Here is a 14,230-nt window from a genome sequence, read left to right as displayed (position 1 = left end):
TACATATCCCTGTAGCCTTGAATCCCAAGTAATTTCGATATCAGGACGCGTCCGCCAAGCGCCGCGTCCCTTCAACTTACCAGATGGACTGGTCACTGTCTGGGTGTGAGCTTTGTGCTCTTCAAGTCCACATCCTCCTAAACCAAAAATGGGTGAGAGAAGGTCCTTTTGGAGTGTGGCCAAAGGGAGACTGTGCAGGACAGTTTGAGAGGTTGAGGTCATGATCAACAGCCAAGACAAACCACAAGACACACCATGGCATTAATCACAACTATAACAGGTTACCAATGAGTGCAACCACCAGCAAGGGTGGCAAGGACCAACAGCAACAAGCATGACCATAGGCAAGGGCAACTGGTGGTGAGGACCAATGACCATGGACAGTGGGTGGGGATGACAGGGGACACAAGGGAAGAAGACAGAAGAAGGTGGATGTGTGACACAAGAAAGAAGGTGGACAGTTGTGGATGTGGATTTGTCCACCTTTTTTCAATACAGCCACATGGCCCCCTTAGGTGGACTTAGGTGGACCCAGTGTGCTGGTTTTTGTTGGTTTTTCCCGTCTGTGGGAAGGTGGGAAAGCAGTCATGGTACCACCCTGGCAGTGTTGTCCCCTTGTTGTCCGGTTTGTGCCAAAGGCTTCGTGGTTTGGCTTCGGAGAAAAAAGCAGGAAATAACCGGACAAAATAGAACGGCACCAAATCAGAGCCTGCAAAAATCTTCGCCTTGTCGCATCTCTCGTCACCTGCGCTGCATCTTCGCATTCCACACAATGGAAGCATCAACCCCTACCCCCGAGGTAACCACTGCAGTGGCCGCCGCTACCCTGCCGGTCGTTGCTGCCCCCTCCGGCCGACACATGTTCTCTTCGCGATGGACCGTGCGGGACATCTTGGGCCGCGAGGATGGCGGTGTGGGCCTGGTCGATCAGGAGGGCGTCGTTGCGGGCTGGATCAGGACCGTCCGATTCGGCAACAAGGGCAAGCTGGCCTTCATCAACCTCAACGATGGCTCCCTCATCACCGGCCTCCAGGTCGTGTGCGACAGCAACAAGGAGGGCTTCGACCAGCTCAAGGCCACTGACTGCTCCGCGGGCGCCTCCATCTGGATCTTTGGCAAGGTCGTCAAGAGCCCCGCCAAGGGCCAGACCGTCGAATTCCTCGCCTCCAAGGTGGCCCTCGTCGGCGGATGCGACCCCCTGACCTACCCCCTGGCCGGCAAGGGACACTCCGTCGAGTTCCTCCGCGAACAGGCCCACCTCCGCGCTCGCACCAACACCGTATGCCCCCTCAGCATTTATTTACCATAGCCATTTATGGAGATGTTTTCTTTTATTATATTGTATTTTATTGTCCACTGCATCGTTGTTTCGTTTTCCCGCCTCTGTTCGCGCCCCAACCTAATGCGTGCGTTGTGTTGTTGTTGGTGCTGTTGGTGTTGTTGTTGGTGTTGATACACACACACACACACCAGTTCAGCGCTGTGGCGCGTGTGAGGAACGGTCTGTCGTTCGCGACGCACCAGTTCTTCCAGTCGAAGGGCTTCCTGAACGTGCACACGCCGCTGATCACGTGCTCGGACTGCGAGGGCGCCGGTGAGATGTTCCAGGTGACGACGCTGCTCAACAACGTGAAGAAGCCGGAGGAGGTGGCGCGCACGCCGACGGGCGAGATCAACTACGCGGAGGACTTCTTCGGCAAGCCGTCGTACCTGACCGTGTCGGGCCAGCTCAACGGCGAGTACTACGCGTGCGGGCTGGGCAACATCTACACGTTCGGCCCCACGTTCCGCGCGGAGAACTCGAACACGCGGCGCCACCTGGCCGAGTTCTGGATGATCGAGCCGGAGATGGCCTTCTACGATCTGGTGGACAACATGGACCTGGCCGAGGCCTACGTCAAGCACTGCATCCAGCACGTGCTCACCACCTACCCCGACGACATGAAGTTCCTCGACTCGGTCTACAAGGGCGAGGGCGGCAGCCTGCTGGCCCGCCTGGAGCACGTCCTGGCGACACCCTTCACCCGCATCACCTACACCGAGGCCATCGAGGCCCTGCTCAAGAGCGGTGCCAAGTTCGAGGAGAAGGTCGAGTGGGGCATCGACATGAGCTCCGAGCACGAGCGCTACCTGACCGAGAAGATCTACAACACGCCCGTCATCGTCACCGACTACCCCAAGGACTTCAAGGCCTTCTACATGCGCCTCAACGACGACGGCAAGACCGTCGCCGCCATGGACGTGCTCATGCCCACCCTCGGCGAGCTCATCGGCGGGTCCCAGAGGGAGGAGAGGCTCGACGTGCTCCGCCAGCGCTTCGCCGAGCACAAGCTCCCCGAGGAGCCCTACAAGGCCTACCTCGACACCCGCCGCTTCGGCTCCGTGCCCCACTCCGGCTTCGGCCTCGGCTTCGAGCGCCTCGTCCTCTTCGTCTCCGGCGTCGAGAACATCCGCGACGCCATCCCCTTCCCTCGCTACCCCAAGCACGCCCAGTTCTAAGTTCTGCTGCCAAACACAAAAACAAAAACGAGCGTGTGTGTGTGTCGTGTGCACGTGTCGGGTTTGCCAACGCTTTGCATGTCCCACGTGTTGTGCCCCCACCCTAATCTGTACTCCTTCGTTCATCGCACAACACAAAAGAAAGCGTTTTTGCTTCTTGTTGGTTTTCTGACCAAGGTGGACGGTCCCAACTGAGGGAGTTCTGAATTTTGGCTGCTTTTATTTGACAAGCTCATTTCGGGGAAAGCACCAGAATGGAACTGGGAAAAAGGCAGGCACGTCCAGTCACAGAAAAAAAATGGGCGCCAGGTGAGTTTTCATTCAATCTCTCAGGCCCCACGGCAACCCATCGACACCCTGCGCATCATCAGATCCACCATCAACAGCAGCAGCGGACAGATCGCAGCGCGAACGCCACACCACAAGAAGCCTCGATTTTTTCTGCCACATCATCATCAAGTAGCATGTCCGACATGTCTGAGGAGGAATATTTTTCAGAGGAGGAGTACGTCGATGACGAGGACGACGACGCTGAGGACGTGGATGAGGATGATCTGGGGGCGGTAGACGACCAAGCGCTGCAGGAGACACTCACCAAGCAGCGCTCGTTCGAAGTCATCTCAGAAGACGACATGTTGAAGGAGTCGCGCCTGCTGATCGATGGCGTGATGGAGTTCCTGGGCATCCCCAATAGGGCCATCGCCGCTTGCCTGCTGCGAAGCTACGACTGGAATCGAGAGCGCCTCATAGAAGCCTACACCGAGGACCCCGAGCGGGTGTGCAAGAAGGCCGGCGTGCCCTCGCTCAACCTCGAGAAGCCTATCGAGAGCCCCAACGCTATTGTACGCCCCCCCCCCAAACCTCTTCCAAGCAACTCTATCACACATGTGTATTCTCTGAATTTGATTCATTGTGTGAAGGATGCTTCTTGGCTGCGGTGCTCTTTTTTTTTTGGGATTTATTGTTTATTTTATTTAGTGCTGTCGTGATTCAGCGTCAAAAAGAGAAGGCGAAATTATCGATAACAGATTAGATCATGAATGGTCGAGTGTGCAGTGCAGCTGTGGTGTACTTGAAGCTTCGTGTTCACGTGTGGCGTCGCACACATACACAGAGCGAGTGCCTGGTGTGCATGGACGACTACAAGAACTCGGACTCGTTCGCGCTGCCGTGCGGACATCGGTACTGCAGCACGTGCTGGAAGAACTACCTGGAGGTCAAGATCGCGGACGGGCCGGAGTGCATCACTACCAAGTGTATGGCGCCCAAGTGCGGCAGTGTGGTGCACGAGGAGGCCGTGAAGAAGATCGTCGACGCCAAGGAGTTCGCCCTCTACTCCAAGTACCTGCTGCGCTCGTTCGTGGACGACAACCCCAAGGTCAAGTGGTGCCCGGCCCCGCACTGCTCCAACTGCGTGCGGTGCGAGCGGCAAAACCGGCAGGAGGCCGTGGCCTGCGGCTGCGGCTTCCGGTTCTGCTTCAAGTGCTGCGACTTTGAGATCGGGGATCACATGCCGGCCGACTGCGAGACCGTCGACCTCTGGCAGCAGAAGGCCGCCGACGAGTCGGAGAACGTGACGTGGATGATCGCCAACACCAAGAAGTGCCCCCAGTGCCGCTCGCCCATCGAGAAGAACGGCGGGTATGTGCCTGACACACACACACACACACACCACACCACACACAACACCGCATACCCTGACGTGTGCAATGTTGCTGTGCCCTGCACCAGGTGCATGCACATGACGTGCCGCAAGAACGCGGGTGGGTGCGGGTTCGAGTTCTGCTGGCTGTGCCGAGGGCCGTGGAGCGACCACGGCTCGCATACGGGCGGGTACTACAACTGCAACAAGTACGACAAGTCCAACGCCAAGGACGAGGACTCGCGAGCCGAGAACGTCAAGACCGAGCTGGAGCACTACATGTTCTACTTCCATCGCTACGAGTCCCACAAGAACGCGATGAAGATCGCCGACGAGCAGCGCAAGGGCGCCGACAAGAAGGGCACTGCCCTCATGGAGAAGTTCGACGTGCGCGCCGCCGACACCAAGTTCCTCCTTGAGGCCACCGAGCAGCTCATCAACAACCGACGGGTGCTCCAGTGGTCCTACGTGTACGGCTACTACCTCGACCAGGACAAGTCGCGCGTCAGCGAGAAGAACCTCTACGTCTACCTCCAGGAGGACCTCGAGAAGCACACCAACTACCTCTCCGAGCTCTACGAGCGCCCCACCGAGAAGATCGCCGACTACCAGGCCTTCGTCAAGTGGAAGGAGGAGGTCACCAACTACACCCGCGTCTGCCAGAGGTTCCTCCAGAACTTTGTCGAGGGCGTCATGGGCGGCCTCACCGTCCAGGAGAAGTACTGAGCCAATGGGATGTGTGTGCACCCTCTCCTCTTCTCCCTCGTCTCGCCTCTTCTTTCTTTGCCCTCTTCGCTTTCTCTCGCGCTTTCCCTCTCCCACCCGTGTATGCCGCCCCACTCCCAACCGTGTGGCGGACCTGTACAAAACCACCAGCGAACTCTTCGCCACTCCTCTCTGTCTTTCTATCTTTTCGCTCTTCGTCGTCGGCGCCGAAGAGCAGTCGCGCCGCGTTCTCCGAACCACGTCTTCGTTGCTTGCGCGTTACCCAGGCACCGCCAAAACAAAGGAGGATAAATGGGGGATTGGTTGGTCTTCCCTGAAATATGGGCGGCACCGTCTGATTTGGGGTTGGGTGGCACAGCGACCAGTCGTGGCGTTACGGACTTTAGACTTTGCGGTGTCGCCTTTGGTGGCCAGGTGCACAGCCAAAAGACCAGAACCAGCCAAGACTTCACGGCTCCCTATTTCTCTCTCCCACCACAGCCTCCAGCTACTTTTGCTTTTCCACCGCTAGCATCAACCATGTCTGACGATGAGGGACCAGAGACGACGCCCGGCTACAAGATCTCCAAGAAGGTCGACATGGGCACCATCCTCGAAATGGATAACGAAGACGAGTCTCTGAGGAAGTACAAGGAGGCCCTCCTCGGCAAGGCTGCCCTCTCTGGCGCCGTTGCTCGTACGAACTACCAGCCCCTGTGACCAGTTTTTTGTGTGTTTGTAGTGGTTGCTCTCTTCGATCCTCGTGTCTATCCCTCGTAGCCACTGCCTGGTGTAGAGTCGAATTGTTCTTTTGCTTCTGCGGGGCGAGCTGCTTGGTTTATGTGCTAATCTGACTTTATCTAATCCATGCAGCCTCGGATGATCCTCGCCGCGTGGTGATCACGCGCATGAAGGTCATCTGTAAAGAACGACCCAACGGCGACATTCTGTACGACTTCACGGAGAGGGGATCGGAACAGAAGCTGAAGGACCAGCCCTTCACGCTCAAGGAGAAGTGCGAGTACAAAATCGAGGTTGCCTTCAGGGTCCAGCACGAAATTGTGGCCGGTCTGAAGTTCATCAACTTGGTCTTCAGAAAGGGCGTACGAGGTACTGTAATCTAGAACCTCCCACAGCACATTGATTGCGTATTTTCTAATCATTGCCCCCCCCCCCCTTCTACAATAGTGGCCAAGGAGGAGGAGATGTTGGGCTCGTTCCCCCCGCAGGGTGAGGCCCACGTCGTCGTGTTCCCTCGTCACGGCTGGGAGGAGGCCCCCAGTGGCATGCTCGCCAGGGGCAACTACAAGGGCAAGCACAAGTTCGTCGACGACGACGGCCAGTGCCATCTCGAGTACGAGTACACCTTCGCCATCAAGAAGGATTGGGAGTAAACAACAACGCGAGCCCTTTCCTCTCCCCCTTGGCGATGGGCTGCGTGCCCTGTCCCGTACAATAAATTAAACTTCCCTTGTAGCAACACGCACCAAAGCCCTCGTTTTATTCTTCTCTCTCGTGCCGCTGAAGAACGTAGACGCGGCACCAGAGCTCTGCCTTGTGCGTCGTGGTCAGTCCTCAGAAGTGCACGGCGTTGTAGGCGATGATCCACGTCACCTGGTGTAGGTTGGTTGCGGCGTTGGTTCCAGCCGTGTAGGTCATGACGCGGCGCGAGGGAAGGCTACGTACGAGGAAGATGGCGTAGGAGTTGAGGTAGCCTTCCTGCGTGAGGGGCCAGTACCACTCGGGGTCCACCGTGCGATGGTACTTGGCGAAGAACACGAACAGAGCAAGACCGCTCAGCCCCAAAAACCTGCGCAAACGGCGTGACTCAGCAGGCGCCAGGGGAAGGGAGGAAAGATCGGTTGGCGTACGCAAGGTTGCCCACGTAGCCCGTCAGGGGGATGACGCCCCACACCACACCACACAGCACGCCCAGCACTTGTCGCAACCAGTACACCACCTCGTGCAGCTCCGTCTGCAGCCACGACGAGACAGCCCGGTGAGCACAAACTCAGGTAAAGGGAGGGCGGAAACACGGGTCACACCTTTTCCCACTCCGCGGTCGGGTCGAGGGCCTTTTGCCACTTGGAGGCACCGGTGGCATCACTTGCCGTGGCGGCGGCCTTTGATTTGGCTCGCTTGCTGTCCGCCATCTTCGATGTTGCTCTCGCGAGAAAAGAAAAGAGAAGAATGAGGAAAATCATTTTTTTCTTTTGGCCTTTTTGTTTTTTTGTACACCTGGCTCGCCTACGACGCCTGTCCACTTCTGAACAATCGTAGGAGAGGCCCTCTTCGCTCCTCCTTCTTGGCCTCCTGCTTTTCCTTTTCCTTCTCCTCCGGCTGCTCCTTCTCTTTCTCCTTCTGCTTCTCCTTCTCGTCCTTCTTTCCCTTGTCCGCCGACGCCGAAGCGAACCAGCTCTGGAGGAAGCTGGAGCCCTCCTTCTTCTTGGGCTGCGCGGTCGCGTCCGACGACGACGACGCCGCTGCACCGCCGCCGCCGCTGGAGAACCAGCTGCGCGGGCTGAGCGGGAACGACGTCGACTCCTTGGCCGGCTTGGGCTGCGCAGCCTCCTTGGAGTCCGCCTTCTTCTGGTCCTTCGTCTGGTCCTTGTTCTTCTCCGGCTCCGCCTCGTCCTTGCCCCCCTCCGAAGAAGACAACAGCTGCTGCGACTGCTGGGTCGCGTCGTCGTCGTCGTCGTCGTCTTGCGTCTCGCGTGGGCTCGGGGCGTCCGTGCTCTTGTCATCCGGCGGCGGCGCTCGCGGGGAAGCCACGCGGTTTGTCTTCTTGCTCTTCTTGCTATTCTTCTTCTTGTTTTTGTTCTTGGCCAACTGCTGCTGATGGCCACTGTTCTCATCGTCGTCGCCGTCTTCGCCGGTGCGGTGGGGAGAGGACGGGGAGTCCGTGGGCGATAGGCCAGAGTTGAGGTCCTCCTCGATGATGGAGTGGGCGGGCGGGGCGGCGAGGGTGGAGAGGGCGTAGAGGACCTTGGGCGGCAGCGACGGGCTGCGGGCGTGCCGCGAGTGGGCCGGCGCCAGGTGCTCCGTGCGCGAGCCCGAGCTGTCCCGCCGTTCTTCGTTCTTGCGCAGCAGCAGACGCTGCACGTACTCCACCCCGAGCTCCTCCTCCTCCTCCTCCTCAGCTTCCTCAGCTTCCTCCCTCTCCTCCTCTTCTTCCACCGCGTCCTCCCCCTCGTTATCGTCGTCGTCGTCGTCTTCATCACCGTCCCTCTTGCTCGGCTCGAAGGGGTCGGTTTCGCTGATGGAGGCCAGGAGCCGGCTGTAGACCCTGGGCGGCGTCCTCAGCAGGTCCGCCGTTTCGCCGCTGGTGGTGGGGCTGGTGGTGGAGGTGGTGGTGGAGGCGGTGGTGCCAGCGGCGGCCGGTTCTTCGCCGAACCGGTGGCGCGTACGGTAGGAGGACCACTCGGGCGACGAGAGGGAGGCCCAGTCCTGGTGCGCGGGCGCGGGAGTGCGGCGGAGGTCCCCCGCGGACAGGGGCGAGGGCGTGTGGGGCGTCTGCTGCTCGCCGAGGCCGCCGCCCGACCTGGACCGGGCCGTGACCAGCGACTCGCGGAGGGGCGACCCAAGTCCGCCGATCGACGCGTTCAAGCCACCCCGGAGCGGCGTCGTGGGCGTGCGCTGCTGCCCGCCCGGCTGCTGCTGCTGCTGTTGCTGTTGTTGCTGTTGCTGTTGCTGTTGCTGTTGGCAGATGGAGATGTAGTCCAGAATGTAGTGGTTCGAGTTGTTCCGCTTGTGCGCTCGCCCTGCGCGCGCTGCCGCGCTGCCGCCGGGGCGTGCTCCGCCGGCGACGCCCGCAGGACTCGTGGGCGAGGCGCGCCCCACGGCGCGGGGCGAGGTGGGCCGCTGGCCGGTGGAGGCATAGAGGGCGAGCGTGCGGGGCGATATCGGGACCTGGTCCGACGACACGACCCCGGCGGCGGCGGGGCTGCCCAGGGGCGAGAACGGCTGCAGCTTGGGCACGCGCGGCGCGGGCGACGGAGGCGGCGACGAGACCAGCAGCGCCACAGTTGCCCTCGTCGACACCTCGCCGCCCGGCGACGAAGCTCCATGATCAGATGACTGGTGGGCCGGCGCAAGCCGCTGGGCCGCCTCGCCGTCGTCGTCGCGCTGTTGCTGCTGCTGCATCGGCGGCGGCTGGTCAAGCTGGGCATCGGGGGCTGCTGCGCCGGAGAGGGCCTGAGGCGCCGGCGCCGGCTGGTTGGCCGCCTTGTCGCCGGCTTTCTCCTCCTTGTCCTCCTCCTCCTCGGGGATGGCGACGAGGGGCGGGTCCTTGAAGATGGTCGAGTCGGAGAAGCGTACGCCGCCCACGGTGGTGCCCTTGCCCCGCCGCAGCGTCTTGGTCTTGGCCGGCGACAGCTCCACCACCCCGCCGGTGGCGCACGGTGGGGACTCCGACGGGGACGGTCCGTCGCTACTCTCGACCGGAGGCGGCGTGGTGGCGGCGGCGGTGGCGGTGGCGCTGTCGGCGGCGGCGGAGGCGGAGGCGTCGAGCATGGTGCGCGGGGAGGCGCCGGGAGGCGCCGGGGTGCGCTTGTGGGCGGTGGCGGAGAAGTCCGGCAGCATCTGCCCAAAGTTGAGGAAGCTCACCTGCATCTCGTTCACCACCTGCAGCCGGTGGAACGAGCGCATCTCCTCGATGCGGGCCGGCGTCACCCCCGCAAAGTCGTTCCCGCTCGCCTGCTACAATGGTCCAGACCCGCCGTGGTGGTGTCGTGTACCCGCGTGAGATTGCCGTCGTACGACGAAGGGTAGTGAGTGTGTGTGTGATGTGTGTGCGTGTGTGGCGTGTGTGGCGTGTGTGGTGTGTGTGGTGTGTGTGGTGTGTGTGGTGTGTGGTGTGTGGTGTGTGGTGTGTGGTGTGTGTGGTAGGGTACCTTGACGAGCTCCTCGGGATCGATGGACGCCCACTTGAGGGCGGCAATGATGCGGGCACAGTCGGTCTGCTCCAGGATCCAGTCGTGGTGCAGCTGCAGCACGCTCAGCCCCACCTTGAAGAGGTAGGTGGAGGCCGGACCCTCGCAGAAGAGCACGTCCATCACGTGCAGCGTGGCCTGCGCCCCCCCCCCAAATGTTGGCCGCACGCTAGGGGGGGAGTAGGGGGGGAGATGGGGTGGTGGTGGGTACCTGGAGGGGCACGTGGCCGATGAAGAGGCAGAGGAGCCACGGGAAGGAGATGAGGGCCAGCTGGAGCTCCAGTCTCTCGAAGTGCTCGGCCACCTGCGGCACGTGCTCGGCCACCAGGTCCTCGAACACCCGCTGGTCGGTGATCGAACCCAGCATGTCTGTGTGCGCACACATCACCATGTCACAGTGAGGACCAAGAGCATTGTGTGAGGTGTGGTGTGGTGTGATGAAGTGTGTGTGTGTGTGCTGGGTGTGCGTACCGCGGGTGAAGTACTGGGGCAGGAGCTCCTCGCACACGTTGGCGAGCAGCCAGAAGGCCTCCTCCTCCGACATGAACAGGAGCAGCACCGCGCATATGATATTCTGCCCACCAACCAGCAACACCGGCGGTGGTGAGATCGGACGCCCACCTTCAAAAAACCCAAAAAGGGAGATCGCGCGGTAGGGGGGGGGTAGGGTGGTGTGTACCATGGACTGACAGTAGCCGAGGTCGGGGTTGCGCCAGGAGTAGACCGAGAGCACGTTGCGCAGCATCTGCCTCCCCTCCTCGCTTTGGTAAAACGGATGGCCCGGCAGGCTGCGATGCAGGTCCTGTGCATCGTGTGTGTGTGTGTGTGTGTGTGTGTGATGGCGACCACCACCCGACAACCCATCATGGGTCAGGGGCTTCTGCAAAGGGCGGATTGGGCGGGGGGGGGGCGGCGGAGAGGTACGCGCTCGATCTCGGCGGTGGCCAGGCTGGCCTCCTCGCGGTGGGTGTCGAGGAGGCGGCGGTACTCGTCCTTGCACGTGGCGTGCTGGTACACCGATCCCGTCAGGACCTGCCACACGGGTCCTGTCCACGACACAACGAGCAAGGCCGTTAGTCGGTGCGCCCCCCTCTCAAACAAGTGTCGTGTCGTGTGTGTCGTGTCGTGTCGTGTCGTGTGTGTCGTGTCGTGTCGTGTTTGGTCGTGTCGTGTGTCGTGGTCGGTACCGCGCAGTTCATCGGGTATGCCGCCCTTGACGAGAGGTGCGAGGTCGTGGGTCTTGATCATTTCGATGCCCCACCCGTTCTTGGCGATGTAGAGGTCCCACAGGGCGCGCTGCCTCCGCTGGGCCTTCTTGTAGTGGGCCGAGAACTGGTCCCGACTCTCCAGATACGTCGACGCCCCCACATACGTCGTCACCCCGCTCTCGTCCCTGCACACGCCCCCGTCCCCGCCCCACGTGCCCATCCATTCATTGGTGAGCCTGACGGCCAATCATGCAGTGCTCACGCACGGGGATCCAACCAACCACGTGCGGGAGAGGGCCGAGGTGTGAGTGCAACGCACCGGGGAGCCGGGGGCGAGAGGAGGAAGGAGGGCTGATCGCTGTGGGTGGCCGCGTGCACGAGGCGCGACCACGCCTGGATGAACTGCCGGTAGGCTGCCGCCCTTCGCTGCGGCAGCGAAAAGCAAAACTATATTTATATTTTAGATAAAGAGAGAGAGAGAGAGAGTGTGTGTGCATTCCCCCCGCCACCCACCCGCGCGTGAAACAACCGTCAGCATATGCAAAGCTCACGGAGATCTGCCCCACAAGAGGGAGACGCGCACCTCACTGTTGCGTTGCGTGGTGATTTGCACGAGGCGAGAGCCGCTGTTGACGATGTCCACGACCTCGCCGAGTGGGATGACCACGACGAATCGCTGCAGCGGAGGAATGTTGCAACGTTGTGAGCACGCACAGCGGCAGGGGCCGGGCACAGTCAGGTCGGGTACCTTGTCGGCGTAGGAGGCGTGGAATGCCAGGTAGTTGAGGCTGAGGTAGAGGATGCCCTCACGGTAGGCCGCTGTCGAGAGCCTCAGCCTCGCCGCGTAGGCTGCACGTGGGTGGATGGATGGATGAGGACCCACACCCAACAACGTAAGCACATATTGGGGGGGGGGCATCATCGAAGAGGGAGAGGTGGCGCCGGGTTGGTTGGTTGGTTGGTTGGTTGGTTGGTTGGTTGGTTGGTTGGTTGGTTGGTTGGTTGGTTGGTTGGTTGGTTGGTTGGTTGGTTTGAAAATGGGGGTACCGGCGGTGAGGTGTTCGGAGGTGGGCAGGCGGAATATGGTCCGGTGCTTGTCGCATTCGATTCGCGCGATAAGCGTCTCCCGCGTCATGGGGGGAAGAGCTGCACCCGTGATCACACGATTGTGTGAGGCACTGCATACGCACTACGGCCAACGAGGGACCACGACGACGATGACGCGCGGGTATGGTGGGTGGTGGTACCGGGCACGCTGCTGATGTTGGCAAAGCCGTCTTCATCGAGATGGAGCGAAGCGTTGTATTCGGAAATGACCTGCCGCGCGCGCCACATCGTGTGAGCCACGTCAGCGGTGGTGGTGGTGGTGCAATTCGTGGAGTGTGGGTGGGTAGGGTCGTCGTACCTGGGTGGCCAGCTGGTCGATGTTGAGGCGCCACATGAAGAACAGGGCGGACGACCCCTCCTCGTACTCGTCGAACGCCGAGAACACCAGCTGCGAATTCCATTGATTCCACATCATCGTATAAATCGAGGTGGCCAACCCCCCGAATTACGACACGGCTGGCAGTTCACGAAGGAGTACCTCTTCAGCCGAGGCCGAGAAGACGTGGATGGTGGTGCCGCCGTCGCGGTGGAGGGAGATGACCTCATTCCACGGGATGGCCACCTTGGTCGAGAACTGCGGACTGTGGAAGCACAAGCGCGCCACCGTCAAGAACAAGTGGCCCTGCCGCTCCGAGCCTCGTCGATCCAGCGCACACACATAGGCTATAGGCCATAATACATATATATATTACAGAGCAGTGTGTGTTTTGTTTTGTGTTGTAAAAAAAAAGCCATCAGTCCTTGATGTCGAGGAAACCCAAAAAAAATAAAAATAAAAAATAAAGCCCGCAAGAGAGGGAAGGAGGAGCCGTACAGGCGATGGCCTTTTCGTTGAGCGAGGCGAGCTTGGGGAAGGCCTTGCGCCAAGCGGCCTGGAGGGCCTTGTCCTGTTCCTCGTAATCGCGGCCCACCCGCTGCAGCAGCGCCTCCTCGTCTTCGTCTTCGTCCTCGCCTTCTGCCTTGGCGGTGGCGGCGGCGGCCAACCCCGCGTCGACCTCCATCCGGTCCACGCTGTCACTCCGTGCCAGGCTGCTGCTGCCGCCGCCGCCGTCGCCCAGGCTGCCCATGATGGCGTCGAGCGGACCCGACCGGCTGCTGCTGCTGCTACCGGCGGTCGACGGCGTGTCGGCCGAGTGGGAGCGGGAGAAGGCCGAGGCCGCCGCGGTGCGGCCCCGGTTGGCGAGGCCGAGCGACACCGACGAGGAGGACGTCGACGCGATGGGCTGCAGGAAGTCGGCCGAGCTCGACGCCTGATTGCGCGAGCGGCGCAACGACCCCGACGAGTGCTTGGCCGGCAGCGCCGAAGTGGAGGTGGTGGACGACGATGAAGAGGAAGAAGAGCGGCGGCGGCGGGCGTCGAAGAGGCTGGCGAGGCCGATGTCGCGGTGGCGGCGGAGGGCGAGAGCGCGCTCCTTGTTGCGGTGCTGCTGGGCCTCCTCGGCGAGGGCGGTGAACTTGAGCATGAGGAAGTGGAACAGCTCCCGCTCCTCGACCGCACTCTTGCGGTTGAAGAAGGAGCACGCCACCACCACGTTGGCCTCCAGCCACCGCCACTCCTCCCGCGCCTCCTTCACCTCCCGCCCCTCCGCCACCACACGCGCCTCCCACCCCTCCCGCCTCTCTTCCACCACTGCCGCCTCTTCCACCACCGGCCCGTGCCCCGCCTCCATGTCGGCGTCCGCTACATCCAAGAGCTTTTTGTTCTTCTTCTTTTCGGCCTCTTCGCGCTCCTCGTCTGCTGGCGGCTGCCCGTCGTCTTTGGCGGGCTGGTCACCACGACCACCACGGTCGGCAAGGGAGGCCTTGAGCACGATGCGGTACTCGATGGGGCCGCCCTGCAAGGGGTCGACCAGGGTGCTTCCCTTGCTGCGCGAGGAGGAGAAGAGGGTGGCCACGCGCACCAGGCCATCGCCCAGCCGCCGCGATGACCGGTGCGATAATGATGAGTAGTAGGAAGATGAGGGGGCGCCCTTCTGGCGCACCTGGAGCACGAAGTAGTCGTTCTCTTCCACGCACTGCCACGACGAAGGCCCTCCTCCGACCTCGTCGCTGGCCGTGGGGAGCGCGAACAGCACCCACATCTTTGGCCTCTCTCTCTCTCCTCTCTTGTTATTTCTCTATTATACTAGTAAAATTAT

At 61.3% G+C, this 14,230-nt stretch overlaps 5 protein-coding genes across 5 annotated transcripts; 3 read left to right on the top strand and 2 right to left on the bottom strand.

The window, feature by feature from the left end:
- Positions 1 to 772: 772 nt before the first annotated feature.
- Positions 773 to 2,499, top strand: ACA1_174260 (asparagine-tRNA ligase; the record flags this gene model as incomplete). Its single annotated transcript, XM_004356613.1, has 2 exons — positions 773 to 1,279; positions 1,525 to 2,499. 2 exons carry the CDS (start codon positions 773 to 775, stop codon positions 2,497 to 2,499), a joined length of 1,482 nt encoding a protein of 493 aa, XP_004356666.1.
- Positions 2,500 to 2,963: 464 nt separating this feature from the next.
- On the top strand, positions 2,964 to 4,867 carry ACA1_174250 (e3 ubiquitinprotein ligase rbra, putative; the record flags this gene model as incomplete). The annotated part of the gene is made up of 3 exons (XM_004356612.1): positions 2,964 to 3,341; positions 3,614 to 4,140; positions 4,231 to 4,867. 3 exons carry the CDS (start codon positions 2,964 to 2,966, stop codon positions 4,865 to 4,867), a joined length of 1,542 nt encoding a protein of 513 aa, XP_004356665.1.
- Positions 4,868 to 5,386: 519 nt separating this feature from the next.
- ACA1_174240 lies at positions 5,387 to 6,240 on the top strand (the record flags this gene model as incomplete). Its single annotated transcript, XM_004356611.1, has 3 exons — positions 5,387 to 5,543; positions 5,720 to 5,956; positions 6,035 to 6,240. The coding sequence occupies 3 exons, from the start codon at positions 5,387 to 5,389 to the stop codon at positions 6,238 to 6,240; spliced, it is 600 nt and encodes a 199-aa protein (XP_004356664.1).
- A 181-nt stretch (positions 6,241 to 6,421) lies between these two features.
- On the bottom strand, positions 6,422 to 6,999 carry ACA1_174230 (Rab5interacting protein (Rab5ip); the record flags this gene model as incomplete). Its single annotated transcript, XM_004356610.1, has 3 exons — positions 6,422 to 6,656; positions 6,718 to 6,821; positions 6,892 to 6,999. 3 exons carry the CDS (start codon positions 6,997 to 6,999, stop codon positions 6,422 to 6,424), a joined length of 447 nt encoding a protein of 148 aa, XP_004356663.1.
- Positions 7,000 to 7,093: 94 nt separating this feature from the next.
- On the bottom strand, positions 7,094 to 14,173 carry ACA1_174220 (TBC domain containing protein; the record flags this gene model as incomplete). Its single annotated transcript, XM_004356609.1, has 15 exons — positions 7,094 to 9,541; positions 9,739 to 9,915; positions 9,989 to 10,146; positions 10,249 to 10,351; positions 10,457 to 10,579; positions 10,702 to 10,823; positions 10,965 to 11,221; positions 11,305 to 11,411; positions 11,569 to 11,661; positions 11,734 to 11,834; positions 12,033 to 12,131; positions 12,233 to 12,302; positions 12,391 to 12,480; positions 12,571 to 12,728; positions 12,907 to 14,173. The coding sequence occupies 15 exons, from the start codon at positions 14,171 to 14,173 to the stop codon at positions 7,094 to 7,096; spliced, it is 5,373 nt and encodes a 1,790-aa protein (XP_004356662.1).
- Between the last annotated feature and the right edge of the window lie 57 nt (positions 14,174 to 14,230).

The sequence above is a fragment of the Acanthamoeba castellanii genome (assembly GCF_000313135.1).
Source record: "Acanthamoeba castellanii str. Neff unplaced genomic scaffold scf7180000084741, whole genome shotgun sequence".
Classification (NCBI taxonomy): domain Eukaryota; phylum Discosea; order Longamoebia; family Acanthamoebidae; genus Acanthamoeba; species Acanthamoeba castellanii.
Note: the sequence above shows the minus strand (reverse complement) of the source record. Positions and strands in the feature narration are given on the sequence as shown.